Raw genomic sequence first — 14373 nt, 5'->3', positions numbered from 1 at the left:
ATATATTAATATGATATATATATATATATATATATATATATATCGGTCTATAGACGGTTTCAAAGCAACAACATAAACAAACGTTACTACGCATACATGCATTTGTGGATAAAACTTTACTTCTGGTACACATCTGCAAACAATAGAGTGCCTGTAGATTATTTCTGATAACAAGCAAAAGAAACCGAGAAGAACCGTTACTTGGCTAAACTTGCCTCTACAATATTTTGAATTTAGACTGCGATACCAAGCTCAACCACTAGATGTCAATGTCCCATTCCTTTTCTTTAAATGCGAAAAGTTACCCGACCCATTCAACAAATGGTTTATTCGATGGAGTGCCTGTGGCCTCTGGCCTAATCATAGCCAGGCTGACATAGAGCCCTATCACATGACTATGAGAGCAATTTTGCATTTATACAACAGTTTGACGGCACAAGTGTGTAGATAAATCAGAAACAACATCGGAGTGTCTTTAAAGGTGCAGTGAACTAGGACCACAATTTTAACCCGAGCTTTTGTTATATAAGAAGGAATCGTATTCAAGCGAACATCCTGTAAGTGTCAGACCTGAAAACGCCCTTGTTACTGAAATAACAACTGTTACTGACATGAGGCTCAGCGAACGGCAGGTCCTGGAATGCACCTATCTTAGATAGGTTGAACACTGCCTCCACAGAAGAATATCAACGCCTACTTCTCGAGCCCTGCCCACTGGTTCGTGCATGACAGTACTGAACACAAGCTGCACGGAACCAGATAGAGCGAGTGTAAGCATCATGCTGTTAAAGATCGCAAAATATTGTGCAGTGCCTGGTTGTGGAAGAACACAGTCGCTGCATAACCTTCCTTCGGATTCCAATAGTAGGAATGCATGGTTGAAGTTCATTTTTAAAGACGTTCCAGCTCATGTGGGGAAAACATTGAGCGTTTGTTCACTTCATTTCAACACGGATTCCTTGAACAAGTCTTTGTGGAGAGAGTAAAATTAAAAAGCAGTGCTGTGCCGTCAATATTGGATCCGATAGGAATGGCGCAGCAATCTTAAGTGAGTAAAACATATTTGTACTATGCGTCACTATTGCTTTGTTAGAGATCGCTTGATATGCCCTGATAGTATTACCTGGGGACCTCTAGTCATTTGTAATAATTGTAATCGGCATCTTTGTGATTTGGCGGGCTCATATATCATTTTTCAAGGTTTTATCCACCGTTTGCGAATAATGGAGGTTGTTTTGAAGTGTTTTGATATTATTTCTGGTGCCGGGTCATATCCATATCTGCCAACACTGTCATTTTGGTCGGGAGTCTACCGTTTGTTTATTTATCAGGAAAACTATAACATATGAGACCAGCGATCGCGGTGATCTTCTGTCCGGTTCGCGTGTCTTAAATGCTGACATGTACGGTCATATATCACTAAACACCATACAACTATAGGCTATACAAACTATACGCAAATCCTTGCCATCACATCTGGGAAATAAGTCCGTAAATTTGAGTAAAATCACGTTACGTAACATTACGTGTCTAACCAAATTCACAGAAGGCTCCAACTAAGTCCAATCATAGCAGTGGGCGTTTACTTCCAAGTCTTCTATGCGGCCCGCCCTTAAAAACCGAGTGTTTCTCCAGCCGGCCTCAAAACCACGGTAGAAAATAGCCTACTACTTATTGATTTTGATGTTTTCGAATGTAAAAACCACGCGAACGTCATAAGTAGACATCAGACAGTAGTATAAAACAATAAAAACGGCCAGTTCACTGCACATTTAAAACCCCTCCGGTAGGGATGTGGTGGTGAGGAAATTTTCCCACCGGATAATAGACGTGTAAAAACATCAGTAGTACCGATGACACTGGGGGTGGGGGGTCTGCTGTGGGCAACTTATAACTAGGGTTGCATGGTGTACTGGTGCAACGGTAGCATTGAAATGCTAAAGCTTAAAAATACCCACGATGCCTCTCTATTTTTGAAACGGTAGTATCGTAGTACTATAGGTAATGTTGCATATGTGCAATAATATTCATTTGAACACTTACATCTGCCTTTTTGCAGTGTTTATCTCCTAAATGAATGTGTGTTTTGAATGACTCGGACGAGGCAATGATTCAAATTAGCGTTTTGAACAAGTTGGTTAAATGACTCACTAACTCAGTGGAAAATTGACGCCACCTACTGGCCGTCTTAGTTCTGCATTTAAAGTAAGCCTAATATTTCCCTTTATAAAGACTACTGTATCAATGAAATTTGTCCCACATTTGAATTAGTTCCCACGTGAAAAATGATCTAGTGTACTTTAGTATTTACTACAGTAAACTTTTTTTATAGATTTTCATAGATTTATTTATATTTTAAAATGGACATCCAAAACAATGCTGTGTGATGGGCTATACATGCTCAGTGTATGTCTGCGCATATGAGGGTTTTTTAGCAAGCCGCTAACTCGAGAAGACCTCATGAAGTGTTTAAAGCAATCAAAACGGCACCAGGAATTCCTGTTACATGCAAAAGCACAGATCTAATATTGTTCACACAATAAACTGCACTAACAGAGCAATTGCACCAGAGTTCGTTTTAATCGAACCAAACATGGCATATGTGAATACACCAAGTTTTTTACTATCTGTAAGCATTCTTATTATGTGTTAACATAATATTGATTCTCGTAAGTTAAGTTGTGATCGATATAATGTGAGAAAGTTCTATTACATGAACACCCATGTGCAGATTGTAGTGCATTGTTTATATGCAAATGTATGTGCAATTTGTAATTTCATATCTTGTTTATTGTATTAAAGTTTTACAAAACAAATCTGAGAAAGGATCATAAAAGTAAACATGCTGGAAAGGAATGATAAACTGTTTTGTGTGTGTGTGTGTGTGTGTGTGTGTTAGCTAGTTGTCTAGCTTCTTTAGAGGGACACAGTTGCGAGGACAGCATAGTCTGAGTGGCGGAGTGATACAAACATTCACTGAAGCGGTTCCCGTGGTGATTCTGGTGTAGTGTTAATTTCGTTAACGAAAATAATGACGAAAAATATTTGTCAGCGTCTATACTCCCAGGACGAAGATGAGACGATGACGAGACAAAAAGTAAGGCCAATAAACGACAACTAAGGGCGTTTTCACACTTATGTATCGATTGCTTTGTTCCGAAACCGGGGGTTAAATCGCTACAATATTGAAATTTATTTTAGTTCGGTTCGCATTCACAAGGCAATATTTCCAAAGGACCAAACTTTGTTAATAAAAGTCACGTGCGAGTAAACTCTCCTTCAATTGGTCAGAGTGCATCTGTTTATTTTCCGGTCGGTAACGCGAGTGATAATGAGCGTCAGCTGCGCGTTGTCACGCGTATCTCACTGCGCTCGGGAAGCATAAAAGGAGGAGAAGGACGAGAGAGAACCAGGCCTGGATTTTATGTTATGTTTTATTGTGTTTGTGTGGCCGGCAGTCGACTGTGAGGGAGCTGTCAGCACTTTCGTTTTGTTGTTTGTTTGTTTTATTAAAAGTTTGGTTTAACGTTCGCCGGTTTCCGCCTCCTTCCTTCCTTTGAACATTGTTACAGGGAGCCATTAGCAAAACAATCCCTTTTGCGTCACGCAACTTTACATAATTACCCATCATACATTGTGATACAGTCTGGTTCGTTGGTCCGTTGGGTCGGATGGCTTTCACACGTCTACCGAACCACTCCAGAGTTCGTTTGCAATCGGGTCGAGACCACCTTGTTCAGGCGGTCTCGGAGCGATTGTTTTGGGGCGGATCCTAGCGCGATTGCCGTGTTCACATATGCCTAAACGAATCGAACCAAGAGAAAAAATGCACCAGGTTCCGAAACAAACCCTTATGTGTGAAAACGCCCTAAGACTATATTACCACCCAATATTGTTGACGAAAAATGATGAGACTAAAATGTAGTTATAAAATAAAAACTTGCCCAAAAACTTGTTTTAGTCTTTGTGGAAAAAAAATATAAGTAAAATAATAAAAAGTATACGTTTTCTGCCAGTGGGTGACTTATTTTGGGCAACCATACGCAAATGCATTCACTGTGGAAGCGCCCTTGAGGATCTTAAGTTAATAAACAAAAGTTTAGCAGTCTGTGTTCTCTCATGATCTGCTCAGGCCACGTTGATCTCGACTACATTGTTTGTTTGCAATTGTGGTTGCTTAATAAAGACATCCCACCTTGCAAAAAAGTGAGTCCGTTCGCGACTACATTCCAAGGGTTCTCCTTCACGGTCAGTCGCATTGTTTCCGGGGAATTGTCAATATTTTGCGGGCATCAGGAAGACACTAGTAATTTGCGGGAGAATTTAAGAGAGAGATTGGATGTCTATGAATAGGTCTATGCACTTATCAAACCTCTGTGGAAATACTTCTTAGATGAAGCTAGATGAATTTGAATAAAATATGCACATGATTTGACATTCTATTGATTTGTGCTTATTGGTAAAAGATATACTTATAATGAAATATAAAAACAAATTTCTCAAGCAACAATAATCACTGTGATTATAATTTTTAGCAAAATAACTATTTTGACCATTTTACACAGGATGACAAAATGTTTGTATTGCTTAAAACGATACAAAAATGCATAGACATTTAGTCGACTAAGAAAGAAAGAAAACCAGAAAGAACTGTTGTATAAAACTTAATATTAAATCAAATATAAATAGTTATTAACCGCTAGCCAGACCGATAAACAAACACACACCGGAAGATATCTTCCGCCCAGGCGTGTGCGTCCGACCCGTCTATTAGTAGTTTACTTGTGAATAACTTTAAAATAAACATAAATACAAAATATTGCAAAAGAACAACTGCAAAAAAAAATAACGACAAAAGGTAGTTAAATTTATGTGAAACAAACAAAAAATTTAAATTTCCCCACTATTTTCAATATCTTATTTACCTGGATATATAATATTCATTTGTTATTTTATTTAACCAGGCAAAAACTCAATGAGATTAAAATCTCTTTTACAAGAGGGACCTGGCCAAGACAGCAGCTACTTCTAATAAATATACAAATTTACAGCAAAGCACTTAACAACCATCATAATTCACAACAACAAGCTTTCAAAGAACGAAACACATAATTTGTTAAAAGTGTCTTGAACTCATTTAAGGACGGAAGTACAGTCAGCTTTAAAATGTTTTGTAGATTATTCCAAGCAAAAGAGGCACTATAAATAAATCCTTTCTTTCTTAACTCAGTTCGAACCCGAGGTAAAGTGAGATGTAAAAAATCGTGTGAACGTAAACTGTAGCTTGAATTTTTATCTGAAAGACTAAGTAGTAAGTAAAATGGTGTTAAGCCACAGATTGATATAAAAATAAAACAATACCAATGAAAACTTCTACGAATATACAAAGATGTTAAATCTGCCTTATCATATAACAAACAGTGATGTGTTTTAGTACTACAACCAGTAATAAAACGTAAAAGCACTATGAAATTGGAGCATTCATTATAGCAAATCTCCATAATCCAACACTGATAAAAACGTAGCAGATACCAAATATTTCCTTGCACTTAAAGAAAATAAAGACCTATCTCTGTAATAAAAAACTAGTTTAAGCCTAAGCTTCAAAAGTAATTTGTCAATATGTAACTTAAAATTTAATTTATTGTCAAATAAAATGCCCAAATATTTGTAACTCTCGACACATTCAACTTTGGTTCCTTGCAACGACATAATTTCCGGGAGATTCCTTGGGACGGCTTTAGATTCCTTTGATTTCCTCTTGAAAATTCCCACAGTACTATACACTTACAGTACTTACACAATACTATAATGTGTAAATCTAAAATAATCTACAATAGCATTCTATATACGATTTTACTCTACTAGTCAACATTAGAGCGTCACCCTCAAGATTAAAAACGCAACAACACTAGACAGTCTTCTGTATGTGTTCGGTCATTTGATAGTAAAACTTAGGCTACTAACAATACAACCCCGAATCTACCCCACCTACATTTATTGTCAACATCTGCCACTGATCATAACCATCGAAAAAACATTTCCTTTTGCAAAATCATGGCAATTACCATCACAAAATCAGCCATTCTTAATGCAAAATTCCCCCAAAAAGTTTAATCGTGGTGCACCTGCCTTGAGTGGAAGATGCTCGTACTGCATCTTGTTCATCAGTAACCTTCACTTCCTGAGCCCAAAATAAGGCTTGATTACAAAGATCAATAAGAACTTGCTCACTTCATGTTTCTTATTACTTTACACACTTATGAACAAAACACTATGTGTGTGTACGAGGAAAGAAGAGACTGCAGCATCACACTGCAGCACAACAGGAGCCACGCCTTAAAAACAGGCCCACCCCTTTATCTATGTTTTAAAACACCTTACCTAATCCTAATCATACATAAATGGTTCTCACTAAAACATCTGCTAATCTCACTGTGATTAGCAGATGTCTTACATTACATTACATATGCACCAAACTGTGCCACTGATTCAATCCACAGACACTGGGACAGTTCCAAAAAAAGAAACATCCAAAGAACAAGGCTGTCTCATGATGCAAAACCTACCAAGAAGACAATCTGTCACTGTATTTTAACATTATGGATTACAAATACACAGGTATTTTATGGCTAACATGACTTGCACATCATTTATACTATGCAATTCAAAATTAAATTTACAATTCTAATTCTAATTCTAATTAGATATATATATATATATATATATATATATATATTCAATAATGGTTCTACCATCTAAATGGAGGGCTTTAAGGGCCGAAATCAACTGCCAGACCCCATTGGTACAGGACATGCATCACTGGCAATGATGTCAACATTATGACTTAGTTCTACGACATTAAAAAAAGTGTTTTCATTTATATTACACAGCTAATCCTACTGATAATTTTTAAAAAAGGAGAACACGTTTTTTACCATGTAAACGATATAAAAATAAATAATCACAAAACAAATGTTATTTTATGATTATATGCAGCAGCACTGAGGTTAATCTTGCCTGAAAAAAGCATGACAAAGGCATTTAAAACATCCGTCGGATCATCCTCTACATGGTGTTCCTCCCTGTTGATGCTATCTACACCACAATCTACCACAGATTAACCATTTACATTACATGGAGAAGTAACTGTAATGCATTCTTTTAACACTAGACTAACATCATCTGATACCATTTATTTCTACAAACCAACAGGTTTACACTGACAACCACCAGAGTTAAAAATTGTGTGTGCACTGCACTTTGAAAGCATTAAAGGAACAAATGTGAATTGAAGGAATAAATGTGGGTGACAGTCTTGGTTTCAGACTACAGTTAAGTCAATTAAAGACCTCAGAAAACCCGACATAATCTTTCTGCAGCTAAACCATAGAGTCCTATGCAAAATAGAAAACGTGATTATTAAATTATTACTGTATTTGGTGTCCTGTATAGTCTTTAAATGATAGAAGACTTATTTGCATTATGTCACAAAGATATCATCATTCAAGACATCATCATGACAGAAGCCCAGACCTAAAATATGTTGTTAAAATGAAGGTACGGTTGCCTTTACAACTACATCAATATACTATTATTTGTGTTCATCCAAAGGTGTATTCAATCTACATATATCAGTATAAGCTTTCTGTTTATTCTAATACAACTAGAAGGACAAAAGTAATGAAATAGAACACAGAGGTATTAAGGTTTAAAAAGACACTTGACACACAGTATATCAGTCTGTTACAAGAGATGCCTAACATGAAAACTGTTTATTCAAACATTGTGAGGTTAAGGATGTTGAATCCTGTTGAACATATGAGAAGGGGAACAGGAGTCCTTTAAGAAAGCAAGACACTGATCTGTGTATCAGGCGTTGTGTCCACAGAGCATGGACAGTCTGACCCCAGGACACTTCAGTACTGTTTTAAAATGGTTGCAAAGTTAGGAAGACAGCTTTGCTTTAAGAAGTATTGCTGACTCCTGCCTATTGTCAGCATACCACATGCTGTGGTTTTAGTAAACAGTAAAAAAGAAGGTATACGTTTCCGATAACTACACTTCATACCGTCTCTGACATTGCTAATAGTAAAGACAGGTGAATAAAGAGTGGTTATGTACAACAAAAGTAGAAATTTAAAGACTCCAAGACATACTAAAATACATCGTTATAATATGAACATTAATGCTTAAATATAATGACTAAAAAAGACCATATTTAAGACTATGAAAATGCATCTGAAGGCATCATAAAGCATCCACACAGCCCAGTCATGCTGCAATAAATAAGGTTATGATACATCTAAAGCATACCAGTTTACACTCCATTCTCTATATTTATTTTGTGTGGATTAAAACAAGGCATAGTGCCTTGTATAGTCATAGTGATAATTATACAACAAGCTATTGAATTTCTGTTTTAAAATTCATATTTGACTTCTCATGGGAGGCCTTCCCAAAGCATTGAAGGGTGGGGTGGTGGGTGTTGAAGATGGTATGTTTTTGATAGGGACAACACTGACCTTGGTTTCCATTTCATTTCATGTTTTATAAAACTATAGCTGAGACCTGGACAATAAAAGGGTGAGTTCTGGTGAGAGCTAGTCCATTATGCTTTGACACAAAGAAGCACATCAGCAAACCATCCTACAAAATAAAAACCTCCAGAAGCATTACAGTCAGAAGGCCTCTATGTCCAGGGCTATTGTGCACATACATTGTTTACTACTTGCAGAGTTACAAAAAAATATTGACAAGTGATTGTACTGTATATGCTGTCCACCGTTAAATAAATTATACGTTTGAGATTATCTCCTTGTAAAGCGCTGGAGTTCTCACAGCTGATCAGCTTTTGACTCCATTAAATGCTTTCGACTCCTTCATTAAATGCTTAATCTAAGATATTGGTTTATTTATACGCGTTTTAAAAGTAACTACACCCTGTGGACAAATATTATGTGCGATGTAAAAAGGTATGGCAAAAACCAAGGGAAACGCTGGCATAGCAAGCACAATATCTTGGCGATGATAACCATTACCATTTTGTCTGATTTATGCTCTGAAGATAAAAAAGAAGCGTTGGTAAGGTAAAAGATCATCAAAGTATCTCGGCCTTGTTTAAATGACTAAATTTGGCGTTAGAAAGCATGGAAGCGAAATGTCTGATAATGCAATGGGTCCGGCTAAACAGAACAATAAAACCCAAAGCACGATTAACTGCGTTTTTCGTTACCTTCGTTTCCCGAACATCCTGCTTCGTCCCCTCGGGATACCACTGAACTCGAACGAATCCTCTACTGAGAGGCCATGATCGTGTGCCCGGTGCCCCGCTCTCGTTGTCCGAGTTACCGGTAGCGCCTTCACCACCAACACCACCTCCTCTCTTTCCGCCATCGCCGCCAGTCTCTGAGTCAGAATCCTCAAAATCCTCTTCGCCGTAAATCATACGTACGAGCCCGAAGCGCATCGCTCCGCGGTGTTTACCGGAGACCAGGTCATGCGTAAACAAGAGTCGTTGCGTTCCGCCTGCCGTGGGAGACAGCGCCCGTGACGGCGGCTCTGAGCTTGGGCTTACGGCCGAAGAGTGCGTTGCTGTGGCGGGGTCCGCCATCTCTGCTGCTGCTGAATGATACGGGAGGAGAGAGGGATAGAGAAATGAACAGAACCTGTGAGCAGAAGCAGCACGTGTTTACGTCTGTACGTAGAGCGCCGCTCGGAGGACGGGCCACCTGTTACCACTGTCCTGATATTACATCAGTGTTTCCCGTCTCGAAGATCTATACATTCATTTTACAGAACTGAACAAAATGCAAGTGCTTTTAATGCAAATATGTTCGAATCACGTAAAGACCACTCTTGCATACCATACACGATTGTAATTTTGTTTATTAATTGCTTAATTAATTACTTCATTTAACATGTATTCCATGACAATTCAACAATTCAATTGTCTATGACAATTCAACTGCTGCTCCACCCCAGCATCAAAAGAACAGACTGGAAATCAGCCGCATGGTGTCAGTATAACCCCGAATGTTTTACATTTACATTTATTTTTATTACTTTAAATGCACTTAGGTCTAGTTTTAAAATGGCTAAACAAAACGTGACATATGAACTAAAACATGTTTTACATTCTTTTTAGGTCCTGTTTATATGTTTGCAGATATGATATGATATGATTTGCAGGCGTCAGAGTACTGGTACAATAAAACGTCTTTATGTAAATAATTTGAATTCTCCAACTTGGAGGTTTCACGGAAAAGTGCTTATCCATCCAAAGCCAGTAAATGTTAGTTGTTTTTTAATTATGCATTTCAGTTATATCTTTTGAAATTTCCGTTAATTTCTATAATAAAGGCACACTAGGGTTTCGGTAAGTATGACTCAATGTGAAATAGGGGCTGGTTTAAAGCTTAAATGCGCCTAATGGGTTTTAAGAAGGTGGAGGGGTGGGTATAAATTCTCATGGCGCGTCTCTCGGTGTTCAGTTTTCACACAGTTGCTAAAGTCTGACGACGTAAGACATCTGAATATTTTAAGTATAAAACAACACAAATAACAGCATAGCAAAGACAACATGTCAGTACAGAGCGCACTGCCTTTCCTGAAGCCCCTCCACAGCCACAGAGTTCCCATCTCCCCAGGTCGCCAGCGCCGGCACACTCTTCCTGCCAGCGAGTTTCGTTCCCTCAACACGGAGGACGCCATCAGTGTATTCGAGATAGAGAGAGAAGGTAAGACACAATTATCAAACATATTCTATCTGCATTCTGGGCAGTTTTGAGAAAGTCTCTTCAAAACATAATAAAGACAGAGACTCTAAATTTCAAAAAACTTTATTATATCAAAACTCCTCTTAAATTTGTAAATGGGGATTTTTTTAGAACAGATCAAATGCAGTTAGATCATTTTTATTTAAAAAAATCACTTCTGCATAGAATTATAAGGTTCTATCTTGCAAAACATTAATTGAAGCAATACTTTTCAAGAAACACAGTTTAACAATAAACGGTTTATTTATAATTTGTTTAATAATTAATGAAATTTAATGCTTTCTATGATATTTTCTATGATAATTATTTAATCTTTTAGGATTGATACGTTTTTCTTCTTGTGAAGTGCAGATGTTAATTTTAGGTAGGAACTTGGACTTTATTCCACATAAAGTGGACAGGTAAATTGGCATTATCTCGAGATAACTATGACTGAAATTATAGGACACTTTTATTGTTGTATAAGGCTAATGAAGACCTCATCATTTAAATTGGTGACTTTTTGACTTTTAAGGCTTAATATAGGAACATACCTATATAAGAAATTGTATGAACGTAATTTTAAGTTCTAGGAATCAAAGAAAGCTGATCCCGATTGGTCTTGTGTGCATTTAAAGTTAGGATTAACTCACAAATAAAACCTTATAGAACCAAGTTAGACTTTTCTAAAAAGTCCCAAAAACAACTCATAGTAAAACACCATCACATAATATAAAGAAGTTGTCACAGATAAGAATATGTGAATAACTTAATTTTGACTAAATTTCTTTTATCATTTTTTATTCAGCTTTTATATCTGTGTCTGGGGAATGTCCTCTTCATCTGGATGAGGTCCGACACTTCCTAACCCTCTGTCCTGAGCTTTCTTTGGGCTGGTTTGAACAGGGAAGGCTGGTCGCTTTTATCATTGGGTCACTCTGGGACCAGGACCGTCTTACCCCTGTAAATATTCCATATTTTTATTTGGCTTGAGTAAAAATAACAAGACTAGAATAATGCTGCTGAAAATTCAGCTCTGATCACAGGAATAAATTACATTTCAAAATATAGTCACATAGACACATAGAAGGTTGAATTGTAAAGTTTACCGCAGTTTTACAGTTTTTTTTATTAAATATACTGTATATACATACCTATAGGCCTACATATAAATGTTCTAATTCAAGCTAGATGTCCATCACACCAAATCTGGCCCCCTGTACAAAAAGTTTGGACACTCCAGAATTATGCATTCTGTGTAATGCTTATTGTCTTCATCGTTTTTTTTATGTAGAACTTTGAAGTTACTTTTGCATTTGTCATTGGTGTATGTGTAAATGACATGACTCATGTTGGTTGTCTTTCGTCACAGGATGCATTGACTTTGCATAAGCGTCATGGGACTACTGTCCACATCCATGTGCTGGCAGTCCATCGGACCTTTCGCCAGCAGGGCAAGGGATCCATCCTGCTGTGGCGTTACTTACAGTATCTCCGCTGTCTACCATATGTCCGCCGTGCAATGCTCATGTGTGAGGACTTCCTGGTGCCTTTTTACCAGAAGTCTGGCTTTAAGGTGCAGGGTCCTTCTGAGATCATTGTAGGGCAACTCAGCTTCATTGATCTGTATTATCCTGTGCAGGGACATGCATTTATGCGCCGTAACAGTGGCTGTTAATGGATTCACTAATTTGTGTGGGGAGGGGGCCCCCAAAATACTAAGAAATGAATCAGTGGTTGTGTTGAAGCAGCTTTTTGTTCATAAATATCTTGTGGTGTTTCGCTTCGTGTTTGTCCACGTAGGCCCTAAAATGGTCAGAATTGTTAAAAAACGGTCCGAAAAAGATGAAGCAAGGAACATTGGAACATAAATGTGTCTCACCCCACAACTTGAACTAATTTAGTAATTGTCAACTTTTTGTTTATCTTATGAGACAGTTTAACTGATAGACTACTTTTATCACTAATAATTATGTGTGGTACAGTATTTATTGATTTTTCTTAGTTTTTTTATTCATTTTTTAACTTTATACTTTTATGGCAGATAACCTTTGTGTTGTGAGATCCGAAATTTGAAAGATAAGGTAGGGCCTTTTCTGTAAATAGTTCTAATTCAAGCTAGATTTTGTGTCCATTGTGTTGTGGCTGCTTTAAATGTGTAAGCATTAAAATAGCATCAACTGAACCCTTTTTTTACTGTATTCTCTTATGAACAAAGCCATATAGCACAAAGTATTGGCTGGTATGTCTGTAAGTGCCAATGTGATTAACTTATTAACTTAACTAATTTATAATCTCATAAAGGCAGCTTGGTTTGTCAGACACAACCTAGAAAAGCATTTCTATATAGATTATGATTTCTTCAGAGTTTTTGTTGAAAAACAATTTATCACCCAAATTTATGCTGGGTCATCTCTGAGATGTTTAGGTCTGGTTTCCATTTGCCTTTCCCTTTAGAAACCTACCACCCATGCCTCCACGGTCTTGAAACAAGACACTGATGATTTGTACATTTTATAAGTAAATAAATATCTATTTTAAAAAAGGATTGCTTCTTTCACTCTTTAGACTATTTCAGTTTAATCTCTTGTGTTTACATGAAGAAGCAGCAGTAGTCATTTTGGTTAACTGATCATAAAGTGACATTTGCATTTAATAAATTGAAATTCAATGGGGGCTTCATGTTTTCTTTTAATACACAAATGCAGTTCTGTTTAATCAAAGCTGATGCTTTAAATGTGGAAAATGATGACAGCTGAGTCCTTTGACAACTCCAGCTACAAAAAAACGTGAGGGCTTATGTTGTATAGGTAAGGAATAATTGACGACGGGCTGTTCAATTATGTAAGGAATGATCGACGACAGGCCGTTCAATTATTTGAAAGTTAATGCACAGGAGTCGTCGCCGTTGGCTGTGGGCGGGAGCCTGCTGCCGTCTGCCACGAAGGGGTAGAGCAGGAAACGGGGGACCCGCTGCCGGCTGCCCTCAGCCGGTGGAGCCATCGCCGGCTGCCAGGGGGCAGAGGAGGATCGAGCCATCCATCGAGCGTCCAGTACCACCGCGAGGAAGAGCCTCTCGGCTGGCTGAGTACCAAGCGACAGTGTGTCGAGGAACCTGACCAGATTTTTTTTTAATTTTTCGTCTCTCCCCTCTCTCGTCCCTGTCGCTCCTTGTGCTTCCGTCTCCTTTTCTCTCGTCTCGTCTGTCCACATCCCCAGGTGCTGCGGCCGCCGAGACTGGCCCTCGGGAGGGGAGTAGAGCACAGTCTTGTGGGTACCCCCCCGGCCTGTGAGGGGGCGATAGGGGTATGTAACGAGGAAGGCGGGATGAGAGCCGTGAGGGAACGGTGTGAGGCCAGTGACGCGAGTGATAATGAGAAGCATAAAAGGACAAGCGACAGGAGTGTACGACGAGAGAGGACCAGGCCTGGACATTGTGTTAAGTTTTATTTATGTTTGTGTGGCCGGCAGTTGACCGTGAGGTAGCTGTCGGTCCTTTACTTTCGTTTTGTGGTTGGTTAATTTTATTAAAAGTTTATTTAATGTTCGCCGGTTCCTGCCTCCTTTCTTCCTTACTTTGAACAGTATTACAATGATCGAAAAGCCAGTGATAATA

The 14373-nt window shown here is 38.1% G+C and overlaps 2 protein-coding genes across 2 annotated transcripts in view; one reads left to right on the top strand and one right to left on the bottom strand.

Annotated features, from left to right (window-relative positions):
• Positions 1-9728, bottom strand: part of ube2o (ubiquitin-conjugating enzyme E2O) — a 63131-nt gene extending 53403 nt beyond the window's left edge. The window contains exon 1 of the mRNA XM_057337470.1: positions 9236-9728. Within this exon, the coding sequence (XP_057193453.1) occupies positions 9236-9613 (378 nt within the window). The 5' untranslated portion in view covers positions 9614-9728. The remainder of the gene's footprint in view (positions 1-9235) is intronic.
• Positions 9729-9969: 241 nt separating this feature from the next.
• On the top strand, positions 9970-13289 carry aanat1 (arylalkylamine N-acetyltransferase 1). Its single transcript, XM_057337471.1, has 4 exons — positions 9970-10019; positions 10148-10739; positions 11566-11720; positions 12130-13289. The coding sequence occupies exons 2-4, from the start codon at positions 10583-10585 to the stop codon at positions 12433-12435; spliced, it is 618 nt and encodes a 205-aa protein (XP_057193454.1). The 5' UTR covers positions 9970-10019; positions 10148-10582; the 3' UTR covers positions 12436-13289.
• Positions 13290-14373: the final 1084 nt, after the last annotated feature.

This window comes from Triplophysa rosa, linkage group LG7 (genome assembly GCF_024868665.1).
Source record: "Triplophysa rosa linkage group LG7, Trosa_1v2, whole genome shotgun sequence".
NCBI lineage: Eukaryota > Metazoa > Chordata > Actinopteri > Cypriniformes > Nemacheilidae > Triplophysa > Triplophysa rosa.
Note: the sequence above shows the minus strand (reverse complement) of the source record. Positions and strands in the feature narration are given on the sequence as shown.

Bases quoted from the DNA above. Each gene is read 5' to 3' on its own strand.
- aanat1 (XM_057337471.1), top strand. From the start codon at position 10,583: ATGTCAGTACAGAGCGCACTGCCTTTCCTGAAGCCCCTCCACAGCCAC. The intron at 10,740-11,565 runs GTAAGACACAAT...TTTTTTATTCAG, and splicing joins ATTCGAGATAGAGAGAGAAG to CTTTTATATCTGTGTCTGGG. The intron at 11,721-12,129 runs GTAAATATTCCA...CTTTCGTCACAG, and splicing joins ACCAGGACCGTCTTACCCCT to GATGCATTGACTTTGCATAA.